The 20,969-nt window shown below is 41.8% G+C and overlaps 1 protein-coding gene across 3 annotated transcripts in view; it reads right to left on the bottom strand.

Annotated features, from left to right (window-relative positions):
* mdga1 (MAM domain containing glycosylphosphatidylinositol anchor 1) overlaps positions 1 to 20,969 on the bottom strand; it is a 148,641-nt gene that overhangs the window by 19,006 nt on the left and 108,666 nt on the right. For all 3 annotated transcript variants that reach the window (XM_086107280.1, XM_086107279.1, XM_086107281.1), the window contains 7 exons: positions 19,818 to 20,117; positions 16,522 to 16,788; positions 16,097 to 16,245; positions 10,223 to 10,403; positions 9,348 to 9,371; positions 3,715 to 3,867; positions 3,474 to 3,635 (listed from right to left, as the gene is read on the bottom strand). In XM_086107280.1, the coding sequence (XP_085963406.1) occupies positions 3,474 to 3,635; positions 3,715 to 3,867; positions 9,348 to 9,371; positions 10,223 to 10,403; positions 16,097 to 16,245; positions 16,522 to 16,788; positions 19,818 to 20,117 (1,236 nt within the window). The remainder of the gene's footprint in view (positions 1 to 3,473; positions 3,636 to 3,714; positions 3,868 to 9,347; positions 9,372 to 10,222; positions 10,404 to 16,096; positions 16,246 to 16,521; positions 16,789 to 19,817; positions 20,118 to 20,969) is intronic.

Genomic DNA, 20,969 nt, shown 5'->3' with positions numbered 1-20,969 from the left:
GAAATACATCAAAAGCTAAGCTCATGATGGCAACGGTTTGTACCTGCAACTGCTGGTTTTTATTTCCATTTCATATGGAATTTTATTTTTTAATCGCAAATCTTTGTGCGTTTACCCTTCCATTGTATGCAGAACAATGACACACTCTGTTACTATGAGGTACAACAAGCAAGTTTATCGCCATCTTAACCACATACTAATCAACATATGGCCAAAATGTTTGTCCCATAAATCACACCGGAATTGTTTTAATTAAAAATCCTAACCAGACCATCACACAAGTGACGGCTCATTTAAATAACCATTCATTTGCCTTCCATCACTGTTGCTCTCAAAACAATCCAAACAGTTCCAAGTCTTCTTTGCCAGTGGCGCTGTGCAAAAACAGAGCCAAACTAAAACAGGACCACAGAAACTTCTTCAACTGTTTTATGGGCTGCTGCCAGCGAAGAGTTGCACGAAGTTGACCCAAACTATTCACGGCACCAGATATGGACTTGCATGTCGCACATTCTGTTTCACAACGCAATAGCCCAAGGACAAAAACCGGCAATATACAGTCCAATTGTGGTTTTCAATAGGCACGTATTTTTTCTTCAAACTGGTCGAGTGCATGTGCATCGCTAACGGTGCTTTTTTTGTGTGTCGTCTGACTGTATGCGTACATCAATGTGCTGATGGCCTTTTCAGCCCTCTTTCTGCTCCTCTTTTTTTTTCAACATCACTTTCACGCAGCCTTTCAAGCTCTTTAAAAAGCTTTACAATATGTTTTTCTGAAACGCTGCTTCACTCATCCTCCATGCCGTCCCCCTTCCACTTTCATTTCGCGGCTGCGGCGTAAGCAAGGGCAGAGGAAGGCAATTAAAGTGACGACAGATTGGAAAGCGAATGGGAGAACGACAGCGTCGTTGAAAGGGGATCTTGTGGACGAGCTTGGCGTCAACTACAGATTGTTGTAATCGGAAGCAAGTGTGAGGTGACAGATTTTGACTTGCTGTGAAACAGAATCGCAACAAGACCACCAGTGATGAGAACTTTGATATTATAGACGCCTCAAGAGAAAATGACCGTGTTTGTCGTGGAATATATGAGCTCTGTAAACATGCCTCTTTTGCGTTTAGGTCCTCAATCTTAAAGTCTTCCTAAATACAAAAGCAATCAAAGTGCCAAGGCTTCAATATTTGTCATCTGAGAAATCACCAGCCAAGAGTCAAAATGTCTTCGTTTATTCCAAAATGGCTCACAACGTGCCTGATAATACCGTGCGCCACTCCATGCCGAAAGACACAGACAGAAAGCTTCTTATTTATTTTTTTAATCTCCTGGATTTGATGGAACACTAATTGACTTGGCCCTAATGCCAGCCGACTGTAACTGGATCGGCACCAAACTTGAATGGGTTCCTCCTTGGCCCTTGTGCCAACCTCCCGCCCCCTCCAAAAAAAAAATCAGTAAGCTCAGTTTTGTCGTTTTTGCATAAACAAACAACTCATATATTCTCTTTGACTTATTGCTTCCTGTGCTTGATGAAAGTAAGATCCCACAAAAAGCCCAAAATGACAATAATTATATAATAATGATGAAAATTCAAACTTGGCTCGATGATATTTTACAGACATTGTACCTGGAAATGTGGGATTTTTCCAATTGTTTTTAACTTTTTTACATCATTTTTTTCCGTCCCCAAACAGAAAAGGATTTTTAAAATCCTAAATATTGATCATGTTTAACATTTACGTCTGTTGGCTTTACGGTTTTCCAACACCAATTGTTTCGAAAGAAAACACTCTTGAATAACACGTATATTTTAAAAGCAGGCTACAACGTGTTTATTTTATTTTTTTTCCAAACAATTGGCAAAACCAGTTTTATGCAACCCTTCTACTGCAGATATTACACATGAATGCATATGAACACATTCAGTGAGGATATCTTAGTTTGTCCCCACTGTTAAACACCATTATTTTGACATCCCGTGTGTGTGTGTGTGTGTGTGTGTGTGTGCGTGCGTGCGTGCGTGCGTGCGTGGAGATCTGCAGGCTCAGAGAGTTGGTTGCATGCCTTCTCGCTGTGTGACAGAGCATATGATGATGAACAGCTTACCCAAGTGACTGACTGTCGTGCCATTGCCATATATCACACACCCACTGCCCATTTCAAAAACAAACACAAACACACAGAGACACACTAAACTGGTAAAAGGTGGAAACGTATAAAGACCCCACCCACCCTCGCTATTGTCTACACATCAAGCTCAACCAGTGTGAGCCAAGTACAAAGCTGCGATTTGGACAAGGGCATGCAGAACTAAGAACATTTCACCGAAGCACAACTTGTGAACCCTCCCGTATTTCAGATGTCAATCCGTCGCGGAGCGGTATTGGCCGCAGCCACCATCGGGCACCACGTAGCTTCGCTTATGGCCTGTTTATAGTTTGACGGACGTGTTTAGAACCATCAAGCGATACCGCTGTGTGTACATACCAAGGCAGCTCAAATAGTAACCCAATGATATCGACACTTAAAATGCTTGGCAAAAGCAGCGCAATGTCAAGTGGCATAACATGAACAAATGTTTCATTCGCTTTGAATTTCAGTGCGATCGTATTTGAAAGTGATAACTGACTGCGGTCATAACAGCAGAACATCTGCAGACTTTTTGAGAGCTTTTTTTTTTAATGGCTGTTTTGATTCACATTTCAGGCCTCGTGTTCATATGACCATTTGGAGTGGGTATTATGGGATCAATATTAGAGTATATGTCAAAGTCGAACCCGTCTTTTTCAAATGGTAGCGCGCGCACGCACACACACACACACACACGCACACACACACACACACACACACACACACTTGCCAGAAATTCCTGTATTTCTTTAGGTGTTGCTGTCATTCTCTTGCCAGCCTCCCTAACCAGTTTTCATTTCATCTTATCATCATTTTCTTTGGTCATGTGCCTTTTTTCTCCACTTGATGACTGTCTTCACTGTCTTGCATGGTATATTTAATGATTTAGAAAAAAAAAATAATAACTCGTGCAACCATATTATTTCATTAATTTATTTACTTTCTCTCAAGAGTTGGACATGTTATAGGTCAAATTAGTTGTGGGGAAAATTTGTAAATGAACTTGAAATGATCGTTTTGCATGATAGGAGCTCATTTGACATGAACGAGACATATTGTGGCATTTTAGAACTTGTAACAGTGGATTGAGGGTTTGTAATTTCTAAGGGAAATGAAGTACTAACATTTTTCTCCACATGTCCAAGAGCACCTAAATAGTTTTTGTGGAGAATAAAACACTTAAAATGAAATTCTGCCATTAAACACCATATGGTGCTGGATGCTTGTTGCGGGTCTAGTTTAAATATAAATACTATATATATATATATGCACCGCGTACACTGCATGTTCCATGTCATTTCTCTGGGGGGCCTTTCAAGGCCTATGTTATTCTCTCAGTCACTCACCAATGTGCTTGCCCTTCATGTGGTAATAGAAGGAGACACAGTAAGGGACTCTGCCGGAGCCCTTGGGGCCCCTGACCGTGGTCACGTTAAAAAGTGGAGAGAGCAGACGAGCCTTGTCCCCTTGAACTCGTGGCCGCGACGCTTCGATGTACATGTAGTAGCCTGAGAACAAGAAAACGGCATTCAGAGACCCAGCACGACTGTGTCGAACCTTGAATGAAAAGAATTCCCCGTGCCTCACCTTCCTTGGTTCCGCTGCGATCCGTCTCCGGGCCTGTATTGGCAGACCGCTTGGGATTCTGGGTCAGGTGATTTTGTCGCGTCCAGTCAAAGACGTCGCTTCGATCTTGTGAAAAACCGCAGATCCGCTCATCCTCAAACCCACACACGTGATCTGGTGTGTTAATGTGGGGAAAAAACAGAGCGTGCAACTGTGTGAAATTAAGCATATGATATGCAGAGCACTTCTGAAATGGCAATAGTCATATATATATATATTTTTTTACAAACAATGAGGAAATTGTAACGTAGGAAATCTGAAGTGGTTTAATATGTAGTTTTGACAACATTTTGGAGGTGGAAATAGGCCTTTAAAGCCACAAAGAAAAGCACACTCTCATCATGCATATCAGGTCAAATATTCTGACCTCATTTCAAAGGCTATTAAAGGTTTTTTTTATCATGTAACCGTTCAGTGGTGTTTTTTACTACACACACATACACAAAAAAAATCTAATAATAAATAATAAGACTAAGAATACATTTGATTTATAAGCGCCTTTCAAAACACTCAAGGATAAGATAAGACAAGAAAACCTTGATCAAGTCAAGTCAAGTACAACTTTATTGTCAAATGTATTGTCTCACAATGGAGAAATTCGCAATCTATAGCAGCAAAATTTGGAGGGAAGAAGTAGAAAAAAACCGGAAAAAAATTGAAGTATTTGCATGTACGAAAATAACTACACAGTACAGAATGCAATATAAAATATGAACTATAATATATAAGCATATATGCAACTGCATATATGACACTTTAAAACTGAAAACAAAACAATAAAACCACAGATAAAATTATAAATAAGAAAATAAGAGATGCCATTTAATTAAAGAGGGAATGCAATTTGGAATAGGTGGCTTTTTAGACGGGATTCGAATGTGGGAAGAGGATCAATATTACAGATGTTGGGTGGAAGTGAATTCCAGACTTTGGTATTTTGCACTTTGACAACTGCCCAGCCTGTATATGGCTGACATATTGGACGGGGTTTATGACGACAACTTGGTCCAATCTCAAACTGACCCAACTTGAGGCCAAGTTTAATGAAAAAGCCTCCTGTGTGCCCAAGTGCTTTGTATCTTGGGATGTATATGGGTTAAAATCAATACTTGCTAGCAGTCTGCCGGCAAAATGAATCAGTGCCTGACCTGGATTACCATCAAAGTATGTTGCCTCCTTTTTTATTTTTATTTGTCGCTGGTTCTAATTCAAACCACTGACCCAACACCCACCCGGCTCTTGTACACGTGTGTGCCGACACATCCTCCCAAAGAGCGCCGTGTGACTTTTAGTGCTTTTCTTTGTGATGAGCGGAGAAGTTGGACTGGAGCCGAGTGCAGTTCATCAACTGATCCTGACGGGGAATGCTCCTCAAATGCCACTACATAGATCACTGCAAGAATGGTGTCGGGTTGCTTGCAAGGGCTTTACATTATAGAACGGAGAAGGCTAACATTTTCGCAAGTGAAAGCCTTTGCAGCACAATACACCCCGGAGTGGATAAGCGGTTCAAAAAATGGATGGATTTAACTTACCTGGCTTTACGTGAAAAAAATGATGTATTATTTTTTGATACTCTACTTGCTTTTTCCTTGTTATATATATATATATATATATATAAAATTCCTCGTCTCACCCCCCCTCGGGTGGTGTCCGTCCCCCATTCAGCTCGGGTCCTCTACCAGAGGCCAGGAAGCTTGAGGGTTCTGCGCAGTATCCTTGCTGTTCCCAGCACTGCACATTTCTGGACTGAGACGTCCGATGTTGTTCCCGGGATCTGTTGCAACCACTCAACTAGTTTGGGGGTCACTGCCCCGAGTGCTCCGACCACCACAGGCACGACTGTCACCTTTACCTTCCAGGCTCTTTCCAGCTCCTCTCTGAGCCCTTGGTATTTCTCGAGTTTCTCGTGTTCCTTCTTTCTGATGTTTCCATCACTTGGGACCGCTACATCCACTACAACGGCTTTCCTCTGCCCTTTATCTATGATCACGATATCTGGTTGGTTCGCCATTACCATCTTGTCAGTCTGAGTCTGGAAGTCCCACAGGATCTTCGCTCTGTCATTCTCCATTTTATATATATATATACTGTTTATACAGTATATATAATCTTTACTGCATTTAATTTAGTAAATGTAAAAGACATTTTCTAGTCAGATTGACTCACTTATTTACCGTTATTGTGTTGACATCAGAATCAGAATCATCTTTATTGGCCAAGTATGTAGAACACACAAGGAATTTGTCTCCGGTATAACACGCTGCATTAGTATCATCATAAACAAGGACATGACAAATAAGTATGGAAAAATTACGTATGGAAGGACATTTCGTAATGTAAGTGAACCATAGTGCTATGGTACCACCCAGTGACAACTGTGAGACAATGTGCAAAGTGTCAAGCAGAGCTAAAGTGATCAGTGGTAGAATACGATCCTATAACAGTTGTACAGTTGGTGCAGAAAATCATTTAGAACTGTTTTAAGTCAAACAACGTTGACTAAGGAAACCTGACAATCATTCAAATAGAAATGGGTACTGAAGTGGAAATTTCCCAACTCTGTGGGATCTTATATGTGGGAGTTATATTTAGCTTCAGATTACCGGTGGTCAGAATGCAACAGGCAATTTCATCAAAAACACTTGGCCATAAGCCATTCTCCTTCACTCAACATTTTGCCGTCTGTATATTTCCAAATGCATTTCCTTGAGTTTTTTGTGCTTATATCCATTCACAGGATGTTTGTGATGATAACCCGAGGAGTGTGTTGTCCTAAGGGATCAAATTGTTTTACTCGCCCCCGAGCGCTGGCCACCCACCCTGTGGCACCGTATTTCGGATGTTAACATAGCTTGTCAAACCAAGGAATCCTCACATTTTCGGTAGTCCGCATAGAAGATTATGGCATTACCTGAAACTTCCCGCACACCAAGAATGCAATTAAATGACTTGTTCAACACATTTAGATTGAACTCGCATGGAATAGAAGCTGGAATTTGGAACTTTTGTCCCATCTTCCCTTTTGATCTGAAACCCAAATGTCCATCCACTCATTTTCTGATCCGCTTATCCTCACAAGGGTCTCCCAGCTGTCTTCAGGCAGTAGGCGGGGGACACCCTGAACCGCTTGCCAGGCACTCGCAGGGCACACAGAGACGAACAACCATCCACGCTCACACTCACACATGGGGACAAGTCTTCCATTAACCTGTCATGCATGTTTTTGGAATGTGGGAGGAAACCGGAGCACCCAGAGAAAACCCATGCAGGCACAAGGAGAACAAAAAAAAGAAAAGGAAATGACCTTCCAATACTTTTGGAGAGGACTGTATGATCTGTCTGTGTGTCATGTCAGTTTTGGAATTATTTGGCCGATTAACTGTACTGTATAGTTGCTATCACATTGTGTCAGCCAATCTCACTTAAAATGAACACTAATTGACAATTTAGAGTTTTAAATGAAGCCAACACCTACACGTAAACGTGGGATCAGTGGTTGTTCGGCTCTGATCAAATTCCACATAATCATCTATATGTTTAATCAATAAAATTATTCATCAGGCCCTTCTTGATTGCACCCGATTTACATATTCTCAATCCGCTACTCTCCGTACGCGTGTGGCGTATGTGTTAGTATTTGTTTCAAGGGGCTAATCTATTACCATTCACACCTAGCTCCACGACGCCCACTCGTTTCAATTTGCACCGTTGTTCTCACAGTCTGTTCCAATCTGCAGTTGTTGTTGTTTTTTTTTTTTTAATTGCATCATCTTGGCAGAGCTGAGTGACACCCGTGCCAGACAAAGGCTGCGTGTCGCTTATTGAAGAGGACAAGCGAGCGCTCAGCCAGATAATAAAGGCGGACGTCAAAAAATAAAAGCAAGAAAATAAACAGAGAAATACATTTAAACGAGCGGGATGGCCTGAGATGCATTTGAGAAGTTGAAAATATATTTGTGTTAAGGGAAAGACAGCACAAAACTGAAATAAGATGGCGGATTAATGTAATTTTTCGCTGTGTTCGGGAAAACTGGCAAAGAGGACAGAATGTACACGCTTATAAGGTTCGACCTCAGGAGAAATGTGTGGAACGTCAACAAAAATATGTGGCTGACAACTGCAATAAGATAGCGTTTGTGAGCTGACATTCTGGCTCTCAGCAGTGTGGGAAAACAAACCGTGTCCATTTTGGAAGCATTGACACATTTTGCCAATTAGTCGCCGGGTGCGTCATTAACTTAAGACAAGTAAACCCCTCCTTCAAATGGACACTTCTTCTTTCTCTTTTGTTAATTGCATCATATCCATCGGCCATATACAATACTTGGACCAAACTAATAATAAATTGGTACGATTTATTGTTCGGATGACTTTCTCAGATTTTCCAAAAGAGGCAATGCAAATTAAAGCAGCATAAATTCATCAATCTGTTGGGTAGAAGCCGAATTTTTTGAAACAAGCCTCCCGATGATAACAGTATTCATCCATTATCTGAACCGTTTTATCCTCACAAGGTTCGCGGGTGTGTTGGAGCCTATCCCAGGTGTTTTCGGGCAGTGGACGCGATATACCCTGAACTGGTTGCCGGCCAATCGCAGGTCACACAAAGACCAACAAACATTTGTACTCACAATCAGACTTTCGGACAATTCACAGTGGTTCATTAGCCTGTCATGCATGTTTTGGGATGTGGGAGGAAACTCGAGTCCCCGGAGAAATGTATAAATTGTAAAGATGTAAAAATAATCCTTGATTGAACCAAAAGCTATTTCGATGAAAAACCCTTTCAGGGACAGCGGTCACTACAGTGGACATCTAATCATGTTATCAGGTTACGGGTTATCTTTATTGGTGCATGAAAGGGCTGACATTGAACCCTTTATTTGCACCCATTGCATTTGAACGGGATACCAGAATAGTCAATGAAAGCTACTGTTTGGCCAAGAAGCACCTCAAATATAATTAACATCATCATTTGTTAAGATTGGTCACTGATGCTGTAAGGATCTTGGTTCACCATCCATAGGTGTCTGCCTTGAGTTCAAGTTCTTCTCCACCAACCTCATCCAGTCATGCTCGACAGTAATGTACTTTGCCTTGCGCATCCAAAAAGGTCTTACCCAAACCGTGCCCACAAAATTGGAAGCATTAAGTGATCCATCATGACTTCATAACTAAAGAAGTTCAGCAACTCAGCAAAGCTTGTCCAAGTCATAACTGATTTATTCATTAAAATAAATCTTTTTTTTTCTATTTCGGCTACAATGTAAAGCCACCAATAAATTCCTCACATTTAGAATCCCTCAAATACACATGCAATTACCATCTCCTTCTCATAACACGGTTCAGACACCCGATTTCCCTAAAGCAACGCGATTGGATCATCCCAGGTCTTTCCAAACCAATGTTGACAGTTCTTGGGGCCATAAAAGCTAAACTGGCTTTTCGGAGGGGAAAAAAAAAGGGGGGGGGGGGGGGAAGCAAAATGCGCTGCAAATTTCACCACTCTGTCATCAATCGTTTGACAGCAACGAGTTGAGAAGATGAGAAAGGATGAGTGTAGAAGATGGAAGCTAAGCGAGAAAACTCACCTGAGGGTCTTGGGTAGGTGTACGCTGTAAGAAAACGGAGCACCGGTTAACATGTAGATACTGTAAGTCCAAGAGTCAAGAAAACAGAACTTCTAAAAGCAAAGGATTGTATACTGTGTGGGGGAATTTCACTACAAAATATGTCGGCCAAAATCGAATGTGGACGACCCTTGTGCATGACATCACGCAAGATTTCACCAAGCCTGAGAAAAACTCCTATCAGTGAAAATCTAAGGCTTTCTCCTTAGGTCTGGGTGGATTTTTTTTGGGTTGCTACATTTATAAAAAGATACTTACAAGTCACGTTTAAATCTAGATAGATAGATCGATAGATACGGCCAAAAAATAGGATGGCAGGTTGTGTTGTGGGTCATTGTGTTCTGGAGGGATCTGAGTCATTTAAGAACTGAAATTGTGCTAAAAGTGTCAATACCAACAACTACATACAGGTGTTAATAAAATGTTTTAGCCCTGTGAAATATAGCCTCTAGAGTGTACCTCTACTTTTGGCCCTCCATATATGTTGATCGTCTTTTTGCTTTCATATGAACAGCTGCTATTTTTGCGACAAATGCTAAATATCACTTTAACTTGATTATATTTTTTGATGGCAATTCTACTATTTCCATTATCCCGAATGAGAAATACGTTCATTGCGTTAAAAAAAAATTACAATTTTGTGAGAAAAAACCCCCTAACATCGTTTAAAAAAAAAATTGTTTTTGCATCAAAAATGAATTTTGTAATGATTTCTTTGGCAGCAAAGTAATGCTCAGTGCATATGTGCCTTATGAGTTCATAAAAAATGAAAAAAAACATATTGTGTTTGAAATGAAGAGGATCCATTGCATATTCATCAGTGTATGAACACTCACGTTCTGAGTACTGGATGGTACGACTGACGTATTCCCCGGTGCTGTAGGTGGTGATGGGAGCCAATCGGACCTCATAGGAAAGAGGTATTCTCAGGTCGGGAATGGTGTAGGACATCAGCACCCCCTTCTCTGGCTCCTTGCTCTTGATTTCGATGTGCTTCGACAGCACGTCCTGCTTGTTCTGGATCGCAGTAGAGAGGGAGAGGCAGGGCTTTAGACATACTGTACAAGAATGTCTACAGGTGTGGAAAAAAAAAAGACACTGGCGAGCGCAATTGAATTCCCTCAGTGCACAAATACAGCAAACAGAATCACAAGTACAAGAAATCTGCTTGAGACGCAGATATAATAAAAGATGCATTCAAAAGACCGCAGAATTGCCTGAATAACTTTATTCTTTTGTCCCCTCTGCTGTGGATGTATAATGCTTACTTCTGAATTCCTTTCTTTCAAAATACCTTGTACTATAACCTCAAGATTTGTACCGGGGCACCCGGAGTAAACATATCAATAACTGTCACTCGTATCTCTCAGCGTACACTGGTGGCTCCTTCCGGAAAAAAAAACAAAAAACAAAACTAATAAGTTAATGAGGATACAAGGTTAAGCAGGACATTTATGACAAATCTACACAATTCAAGTCGGATGAGATTACAGGCTTCCTGATTGGAGCTTGACAGATATGTACTTTGTGCTGTGGATAACCACTAATGGTATCGTATTGATCAGCATATCTTCGTATTATTTTACGACAACGCTTGCCCTTCATATTTACCTTTACGACCAAGGGGAAATGGGTACGCGCCAATTCCAAGCGTTTTCCTTGCATGGAGATGGTTTTTATAAGATTTTCATCGTATTTTTGTCCCAAAAAAAGGAATGCATTGGAATTATTAGAAAATTGACAAATTTTGGCGGTAAATGGTGAAAAAACACAATTATGAGGATAAAAAAAAGTTACTACTTTTGAGGGCACATGAAAAAAAATCCTATTTTATTCCTCTTGATTTCAAGAAAAACAGTTTTTCTATTTTATAAAGATATAAAACTATCGTTATTTATTGCATTTCTGAAGAGAAGGAAATAACGCTAGCGGTTGTATTATTGTGCTTCATTCAATTCTGACTTCTCAGACGCCACTTGGTCCAGCACAGAAACATGACATAACCAACCGTCAGTAAATCTGATATCAAATAAATTGGAATCGAACTGGCAAGTGCAAAATTGTTAACTCAGCGCAGCTGTTACCTCGCAAAAGTAAAAGCAAATCAGGTCTGAGTGTGTAATTTGTCGACACCGTTTTAACAATGCTTTTGCTGTGTTAGTCCGCCCCCGTCGACAAGACTCCATTAGCTGCGTATCTGACGCTGAGCCGAGCTACTTAAAGACCTGACAGTGAGCTCTCTCTAATGCATTTAGGTCAGCCACTCGACCATGACACGCTGGTACGCCCACAGTGTGCCATTATCAGGTAATGCATGCAACAGAGTGTGTGTTTGTCTGCGTGCGTGTGTGTATGAACGGGTTAAACGGATGAAAAGTGCAGGGACTTTACATCATGGGCATGAAACACGGACACCGTGCAACGCAGACGGTCAGTACACAATATTGTATACTGTCCTCTCAACAACTAATTCACTAAACCATCTCTTGTACCAAAACATGCAAAAGAGCCTGTTTATTACGTAAACATTGCTAGAAAGTGCACGCGCTCACTCTCAGGCAATGGAGGGAAGTAAAACCACGTCTTAGCTTGAGATGTAGTTTCTCATCTGCATCGTGACCACCGTGTCACATTTTTGTAGAGTTTCAACATCCCATCTGGAATCCACGGCAATCACGGCAAGTCAAATTTGTCCATAACACCCCCTCCCCCGTCTCGCATCGTCTCACAATGATCCCACAATGCCCCCCCCCCCCCCCCACTGTTCACGACTCACCGAGGTTATCCCAATGGCAATGAGAGAATGTATTTTTGCTTGCTGGATGTTGACTTAAGACACAGACTCATGGAGACACAATACCCAATTCACAACTCTAATGTCAATACCTTTTGTTGGCTTTCCTTCACCCCGCTCCTTCCCTCAGTGATAGTTCAGGTGAGCTGAGCATTTTGCTTGTTACTTTGGATTGTTGTTGTTTCCGCAACTTAGTTCTGGATTTAGTTTTCTCAGCATTTTGTTAATACAGTTTGTCAAGTTCACTTTGCTCCTCCCTCTTGCCTGCTTTTTGGGGTCCTCCACCACCCCCGCACCGTGACACTTACAATACAATATTATCCAGATATTTTTCCAACAAAACAACAAAAACATCATACATACATTTAGGAAGAAAAACGATATCTTCAAAAGCGATGAAAGGGAAATGCATCAAAATCAAATGAATTAGCTGAGTCTGTCCTAATCATCCTGTAAAAGATGCAGATCGAAATATGCTGTGCTCAATGACTTTTGCAGGAATAGGGACATTTACAGCATTAAAAAGTAAACAAATGTTGGCAACTGTGACACTAGAGAGAGCCAATATCTGTATGACGCAGTTGTACGAATAATCCTGGTTCCAATCATCCAATCCCAGTTGTTTACAATGACTGTACGATAAGATCGGTAATTAGAAACAGAGAAAGACATTTTGGATTCATGTTGCGTCACCATCTTGAGTCACATTATGAAAATTCATCGGCTTCTCGCTTGAATGATCAGTTTTATTGCAAGAATTTGTATAATTCCCTTATAAATTTTCACAAGTTAAAAACAGGCCTGTTCACCCGAATAGGTGCTTAGGCTAACTAAAGTTCTAGAATCAGTTTGACATTTTAGATTAAGCTACATCAGCAAATTTGACTATCTTGCGTAAAATATGAAAAATTCATAGACTATTTTTCTTTGACCACATCATCTACTGTACATCTCGTGTCGTACATCGCTCCAGATCAATAACCGCCCTGCGGTTGTTCGACAGGGGAGAGCAATGATATCTGCAGACACAAGCTCCTTTTCCTCACTAGGAACACACCGGTCAGTTCAATTTCAAAACCTTTCCATTAGAGTCACCGCTTCCTTTTGTGAAGATAACAAGTTAAATTACGTGTGAAAAGAGTGTAAGATTGTTGAGGCCTTCGCACAATGGAAACAAAGAATTATGCGCGTGAGCTAAATATGGATCGAGAACACGAGAGGCGACGGCCTCTTCAAATAATAAAGACTGTGGGGTTAATTCTTCTCTCATCCTCTATTAATGGCTCGCTTTCATGACTACATCAGGCAGTCTGCCGCTCTGAACCGTGTGTATGTGAAGTCATGGTTTGTGTTTGTGAGTATGTGGGACCAGAAGCTGTGGAGTCTTGAGAGATTAGGTTTGACTACATCTGTATCGTGGGCATCAAGCGGTTTGGAAGATGAATGAATGAATGAATGAATGAATGTATCGTGGGCGAGATTACATCCTAATATTATTCAGTTACCAGATTCAATGCACACTTTTAATTCATCGTGATTTATTTTCGTTTTTTTTTTTTCTTCAAATTTCTCATATATATGATAATGGGAGGTCTGCTCCAGCTGTACGAGTCGTGACGCATTCAGGCCCTATTTTCGTGCCCAGCGCAAGTCTGGTGCCAAGTGCTAAGTCTAATTGCGCGCATGGGTGCAGTTTTCTTTCTTTGACATTTTCGAAGATGGGCGCAGTTAGAAGCGGACGTTTGCGTCATTGTGGTGCTTAAGACTTCAGACAAACCTAACAAGCAGAAGCCGACACGTGTGTTGTATGCGGGTGTTCAAAAGTATGTCAATTCTACAGTAAAGATGTCTGCTCCACATTTGATATGAGTGTGGGTGTATTACGATCTCAACGTGTCCCCCCCCCCCCCCCCCGAGAGCCCCGCATCATCAAGCATGTGCTAAAAAGATGGAGCGCTGAGGCGTTAAGAGGATGAGCTGTAGAAAGTGTTGCCGAAATAGATGGCTTGTGAAATTGATATGGTATGACTTTTCAGTGATCTGATCCTCTCGTTGATAGTTCAAGGGTCCGTCAAGATTTCATGTTTTCCTTTCATTTGCATCTTCTTGTCTGTCAAAAGACTGTTTCACCATTCCGACATAACCATTATTGATATTTGAATTCAGTTCACCCATCAAACAGGCTCAGGAATGCAGTCACATGCAGACTGCACAAAAAGCCTCCACGGCCCAATTCAAGATTCTCAAAGTGGCTCATCTACAGGTTCTTAAAAAAAAGTTATACTTTTAATCAGGTGATGCAAATAAAGTTACCGTACCTTGCGTCAAATGTGCACAAATAAAACTGCCTTGCCTTGCCTTGATATTCCATGAATTACATGACATGAAGCATGGCAGAAGCAAAGGCTTGCGGCTCCCAGTCAGGAGAAGCACAACGCCAAAGGCCTCAAATTCAACCAATGTGCTTCAAAAGGGCCACAATTCAGCCTACAAGAACTCCAATTTCAAACTTAAGATAAGATAAGATAAGATAAGATATCCTTTATTAGTCCCACACTGGGGAAATTTACAGCCTCCAGCAGCAAGAATGTAGGCAAAAAGAAGAAGAAAAAACAAACAAACACCGTCCAATTAAGTGCAATATAAATACAAAATGGATAAACCGCAGTGCTATTTACAGTTGTTTTCCACTTGTGCTGTTTCATGAGCAGAAACAAAACAACTTCAATTAAGACATTTCTTGTGGTTGAATTTGTCTTAGTTATTTTATTCAAAACATATACATCATTTTATCTTTTTTTTTTGCTATATCATATATATAAAAAAACGCACTAAATCAGAAGTTATGCACCTGTTACTTGGTGCATGAGCCTTTTTTGAGGCAGTCTTGAGGGCTCAGTTCAACGGAAAAAGAAAAGAAATGGTGAACTATTCTCAATACATCAACAGCTGCAGGCGAAGAGGTGGGCATTCACAAGACTAAATGTGTGTGTGGTTTATTACATATTTTTTCCTAATCAGAGCACAAAGCACAGTCATCGAGGAGAAAAGCGGAAGGCCCATGAAATACAGTGAAATTGGAATCTCAATGAAGGACACGGATAATTCTCCTCCTCTCTGTGTAGCCTTCCTTCATTTGACCAGCCTTCCGGTATTGAAATAGGAGTAGAATAAACTACTCGGCTGCACAAATGCAAGTTGGCATTGTCTATATTCTAGTTTGCAGGAATCCATGCACGAGCGCAGACACACACAAACACCAAAGAAAGGCAGTCTTCAGGGCTCAAATGAAAGAAAAAAGGAAAGAAATGGTTAATTATTCAGATTAAAAGGCATGTAGCCATTTCGATTAGTTTTCTGTTTTCTCAACTCTCGTAACGCGCGCTTAACTGAGCCTTACTGCGTATGTGTTTTGTACTTAACATCACCTTCCAAAAAATAGATGCTGGACCCTGGATCGGAAAGAGATGTCACATGAAAATAAACTCACTGACAAGTCGTGAGCCTCGGAAGAGAGGCAATTAAGAAAAAATTAAAGAAGAGGCGGTCCACCGTGTCATTGTTTATTCAGACTAAGTCCCCAATTGATTAACTACACACTCACTCGCCCTCCCAGAGCTCTTAAAGGCCCACGCTTACTTTGCATGCACGCTTCGCTAGATACAGATGTGCATCCGTGTGCTTGACAAAACAGGCAGACCTCATGACTTAAATTTAGTCCTGTTTAAAAAAAAAAAGATGGCATACCCATAAAAAAAGATACTTGCTAGCGCAAGGGCGTACGTGCAGACACCACAGAGAAAGGCCTGAGCATAAATTTAAACCCACAATTTCTGACTGTGATGTGTTAACAACAAGTGCCAACTTTCCATACATTTCTTAGGTTCCTTCGGCGCATAATGACGTTTGGCTTTACCTTCCGGACAACAATCCAGTAGCCGATGATGCGATCTGTGGCCTCGGGGTCTTTCTGGGTCCACTGCAGGTTGTAAGAGTAGTTGTTCGCTTTCAGAATTCTGACCGGGTTGGGCGTGTCGAAGTAGAATTCAGCACTGTAAGGTTGCGCTTGAGAGCATTGAGAGAAAAGAAGAAATGTTCTCGGTTTATTTGCCAATTCCATCACTAAACTTCATTTTGCACTTGCGGTGTTCTCCCAAATTTTTCATTGAAAGAAAATGTTGGTCGGCCAACACTGTGGAGGCCTTTGAGAGACAAATACCTCAGTGAATAACACAAAACATGGCAAAATTCAGATTCAGGCAAAGGGTATAATTCATTGCTAATGTAATTTAGGAGCTTTTGACGCCACCTTGTTGTCTATTATAGTTTTGGGTTTCTTACCAGAGACATTAAATCTGCATGTGGATGTTCCTACACTATTGCTGACTCTGCACTCATAAGATCCGTTGTTAGTAGGCTCCAGTTTGAATCTCAGCTCTGGAGTCTCCTTCAGGTCCGGCATGGGCATGAGGATGAAGTTGCCGTTGCGGTACCAGCGGATGTCCGTGATACGTGACGGATTGGAGCGGAGGACAGAACACCTGAGGGTCACCATCTGATAGTTCCTTGCACGTGTGTCCTGATACACTGGGTTCAGAATGGGAGGATCTGTCAAGACAACAAAGTACACAAACTTTTAGTCGGTTTATGTCGTTTATAAATGTCAACACCGATGCCTGAGTATGCGCTTGTGATCCAAAATGGTGGCAACCCCCTAGTATATAAATTGTCCCAAGGTGTGATTGTGAGTAAGAAAGGTTGTTTGTCTCTATGTGCCCTGCGATTGGCTGCCGAACATTTCAGGGCGTACCCTTCCTCACGCAGTGATTGGCTCCAACTCATCCACAAACGGATGGATGAGGGATGTTCTCAACACTATATCAGACCAAACTGGATGACGAAGACACGACACAGCCTATCGGGCTGCGTTAACAAGTTGTATGTCATCATGTCGCTGGAAAGACGACATAAACAGAAATCATGAATAACTTCTCTGACATGCACAATATTACCATGACAACTTCAACATTTCCCAGAAGCACAAACCTTTCCGTCCTGTTAACCTACCTAACAAGCCACAATTAACCCGCCTGCAGCCTTGCCTGCCTTTGCGGATATTGACTGACAATCTGGTGTTGCCTCAAGGTTAGCGAAGACACAACACAGGCAAATTAGTCCACCGCAAATCACCGGACAGCTAGTTCACCGCCCGGCTAATCGTGTGCATAATAGACACGCTGCTAATGGCAGTACCGCCTTACTAACAGCGTCGAGATTGTGTATTCGTGGTCCCAGGGGTGAGGGAGCGTTGCTACAGTACATTAGGAGTCACGTTTATCAGATGCAGGTGTAATTATAGTCTAATCTATGCCATATAGACAGACTGGAATGGTGAAATCAATGAGCAGAACGGTCTGAAGAGCGATGCAAAGACCATGCGGTGGTGGGACTACGGTCACATAGCCTGCTGCTGTTTAGAGGCGCATACAGTAGGCATACTGATGTCTGACTTTGGGAACATGTGTCATGGGCACTGAGAGAAGGTAAAGTGTGGAGAGGAGGGAGTGAGAAGTCGGACTTTTTTGAACAGGAAGGCCTTTATGTGAGACATTTTTGGTTTTTAACACGGGCCAACGAGGGTGTCTTTGCCCTTTTGGGACAAAATGGGATCATTTGGTGACTGGGTGCATTTTAAACCGCTCCTCCCTGGTTATTGTGAAATACAATGACAATATATCCTGTATCCAAGATATGTTGACCAATGAAAGTATGATGTCTGATTTTTCATCAAATCTGTGATTTAGTTATCTGAGTCGACATGTATTCTTCCACTGCACTGTGGCTCATGATGCTCTGAGGTCCTTTCCCCGTTTAAAGTATTTAAGATCTGTAGAAAAGATGTCATCATTGTATCCTAATCACAGTCTGATTTCTGCATCAAGTAACTGTTTTGGCTTTGGTGTCATGTTTAAGAGCAACACACGTATTAAAGTTGACTGTGCTTCTGTATGGATTTGTATAGCTTTTAAAAAGCCAAATATGGTCATGATACCTCAGTGACGCCTCACTCTTTCAAATTCTCTCAAGCATCTTGCCACAATACTTCACCTCATCAGAAGAGCACTCTGAATGCAAACAGAGGTTTCGATGAATGCATATAGATTCGTCCCCCGGGACAGCAACACTAACCGTGCCGAACATTTACAGTAAACAAAGTGAAAATCAATTTAGAGCGGGATGTGGTGTGTGAACGCAGCAACGAGGGATGACAGGGAGGGAGAAAGCAACAATGAGGAAGACGAACGATGGGGGAAAATGCGCCGTGAAAGTGAGCAAAGTCGATGATTGAATATGAGCGAAAGGATGCAGAGACGGAATGACCGGACCGGATAGACAGAGGGTGGGCGAGGGAGAGGGTCCTCCCTCCGTTAGTTGATTGATGATGATGAGAATGGCAATGAGGAAGAACAGCCAGGTGGGATGGAAAGAATAACATGCAAAGAAAACAGAGCGGGGGGCAAGTTTGACAAGGCTGCATGGATACTTAATTGCATCTGCCATAAAAATCTTTCCCTCACATCGATAACAGTCCAAAATGGACAAACAAACCAAAAAAAAAAACAGTACAACGTGACACAAATTAAGGAGGGCGTGAAATGGAGACAGAACTGTTTCCCAACACATTCCTGAGCTGCTGTTGAATTGCTATCTACCCTTTTTGCTTACCGTGTTATCTATCGCCATAACCTGACCAGAACACTTTTTTTTTGTTTTTTGTTTTTTAATGTTAGCGCCTCACTATGCATCCCCTCACCTCCCCTTATGCCATTTTTCCATTTCAGGCTCGCTCTTAAACCTGTTTTTCGTTCACACGCGCTTGCTGGTCTATCCATGTGTCTCGTCTCTCTGCACCAAGAATGGGGTGGCCACCTGGTCCATTAATCAGACTTGGCCAGTGTGGACAGCAGGGCTCACACAGTGTTGCCCTTCCGCCCGGCTTGCATTAGCAAGCCCTGTAAATCCTTGCGGACGAAGGGAGCACAATGGAATCCAGTAATTTAAACTGCTTCATTCTGTTCCGGCTACATCATTTACAGTATATCTTGGCTGCCTCGATTACAAAAATAATATTGAATCTTTTTTTGGGGGGGGTTTCAATGAAGGGCACATGAACCTAAAATCTAGACTACTTCAGTAAAAGCACCTAGCATCTAGCCGACTGATATAATTAAAGGACAATAAAACAATAACAAAGGAATGGCGGGAATTCTGTTCCTCTGATGGGTGGAAACTCAGATGGGGTGCCAAATAAATTCATGTCATTTTACTTTTTCATCTTTTTACATTCTTTTTCTCAGAGGTTTTTGAGATCTAGTTTTTGAAGTCTACTCACATGTATGATATCAGTCACTACTTCAGAGGTGTATGGTTGTGTTTGCACTTGTACTTTACTAGACTAGTCTGGAACAATGTGAGAAAAATGTTGACTCCTGGCTTTCTCTTCACTCATCTTTATCATCGGACCAAACGTTTCCCAGGACTAGACAAGTTGAACAGGCCCAACGTGGTACAAGTGTTCCCGTTGCAGAGGTAGAAAAATGGATTTCTTGGGCGAAAATATTCACTTCAACACTCACATTGCACAATGAGCTGGACCTGTGCCTCTCGCCGTTTGATGTTGAGCCCGTTGTAAGGAGCAGTCTGGCAGCGGTAAAAGCCCATCATGTCGCGGCTTACGTTTCTCAGCTTTAAGCGGCCATCGGGCGTCTCCGCCACAGCCTTCCCAGATGGCATCAGCAGGTCCTTTTCGGTGCGGGACCATAAGATCGGTGGACGCGGTTTGCCATCCGCCACCAAGCACACCAGCTCTGCTGTCCCGCCTTCTCGTGCACTAACCACGTGACCTCCTGCAGGGACCGTCAGTATTGGGGGAGATACTAGGAGGTGGAAAAATGCAAAAGATCGAACATACATTAATCGAAACAACACATCATCATGGCATAGCACTTAGTATGCAAGGCAATGCTTAGGATCTGTGAGGTGAGTGTTGACATAAAAACCACAGATGGTGTCCGACAGTTAAACTTGAAAACAGAGGCAGATGGCGAATAAAAAGGTACAAAAGAAAGCGACGTTAACAAGGCAAATTTTATTGAACACTCACGCCGCTTTAATGCAACATGGGAACCGTGAAGAGCGACGGCTGTACAGTTTGGAGCGCTAACATTGTGGCTAATTACACAAGGAGTAAAATACGTACTTGTTGGCATTCATTCTGGTAAAATGGGATGGACAAAGGGCAAAAAGGAAAGCGCGGGTGTGGTTCATGGTGTACACCGTAGCAGTCCACTCTCCCATGTGCTCACTCGCAGCCAATTATTATTATTATTTTTTTAATCGGCAGTTTAGCGCTGCCCTGTCCGTCTCTTCCCCAAGAAACGCGTAATAGACATCAAGATACCTCGGCACTTGGCCGAATAAATCACCCCAATGATGAAATAGATGAAGATATATTTTTTTGTTTTTTTAATGGAGTTCAATTTTGGTGTGCAATTCAAGCGTCGGGTTTATTGTATTGTTTTAACATGACAGCAGCAAAGAAAAATGTAAATTACCGGTAGCTGATGTCAACATTTAGTAACTTTTAGCATAAAGTTTGAGAGAAGAAATGACTTGATATTAGGACAGCTTGTCTTTTAACTCAGAGGTCCCCAAACTTTTTTGCCCCACGGACCGGTTTCATGTCAGACAATATTTTCAGGGACCGGCCTTTAAGGCTGGATAGATAC

The sequence above is a fragment of the Hippocampus guttulatus genome, chromosome 3, assembly GCF_054856545.1.
Source record: "Hippocampus guttulatus isolate MCC_2025c chromosome 3, RoL_Hgut_1.0, whole genome shotgun sequence".
Lineage (NCBI taxonomy): Eukaryota > Metazoa > Chordata > Actinopteri > Syngnathiformes > Syngnathidae > Hippocampus > Hippocampus guttulatus.
This window is presented reverse-complemented; position numbering and strand designations above follow the sequence as displayed.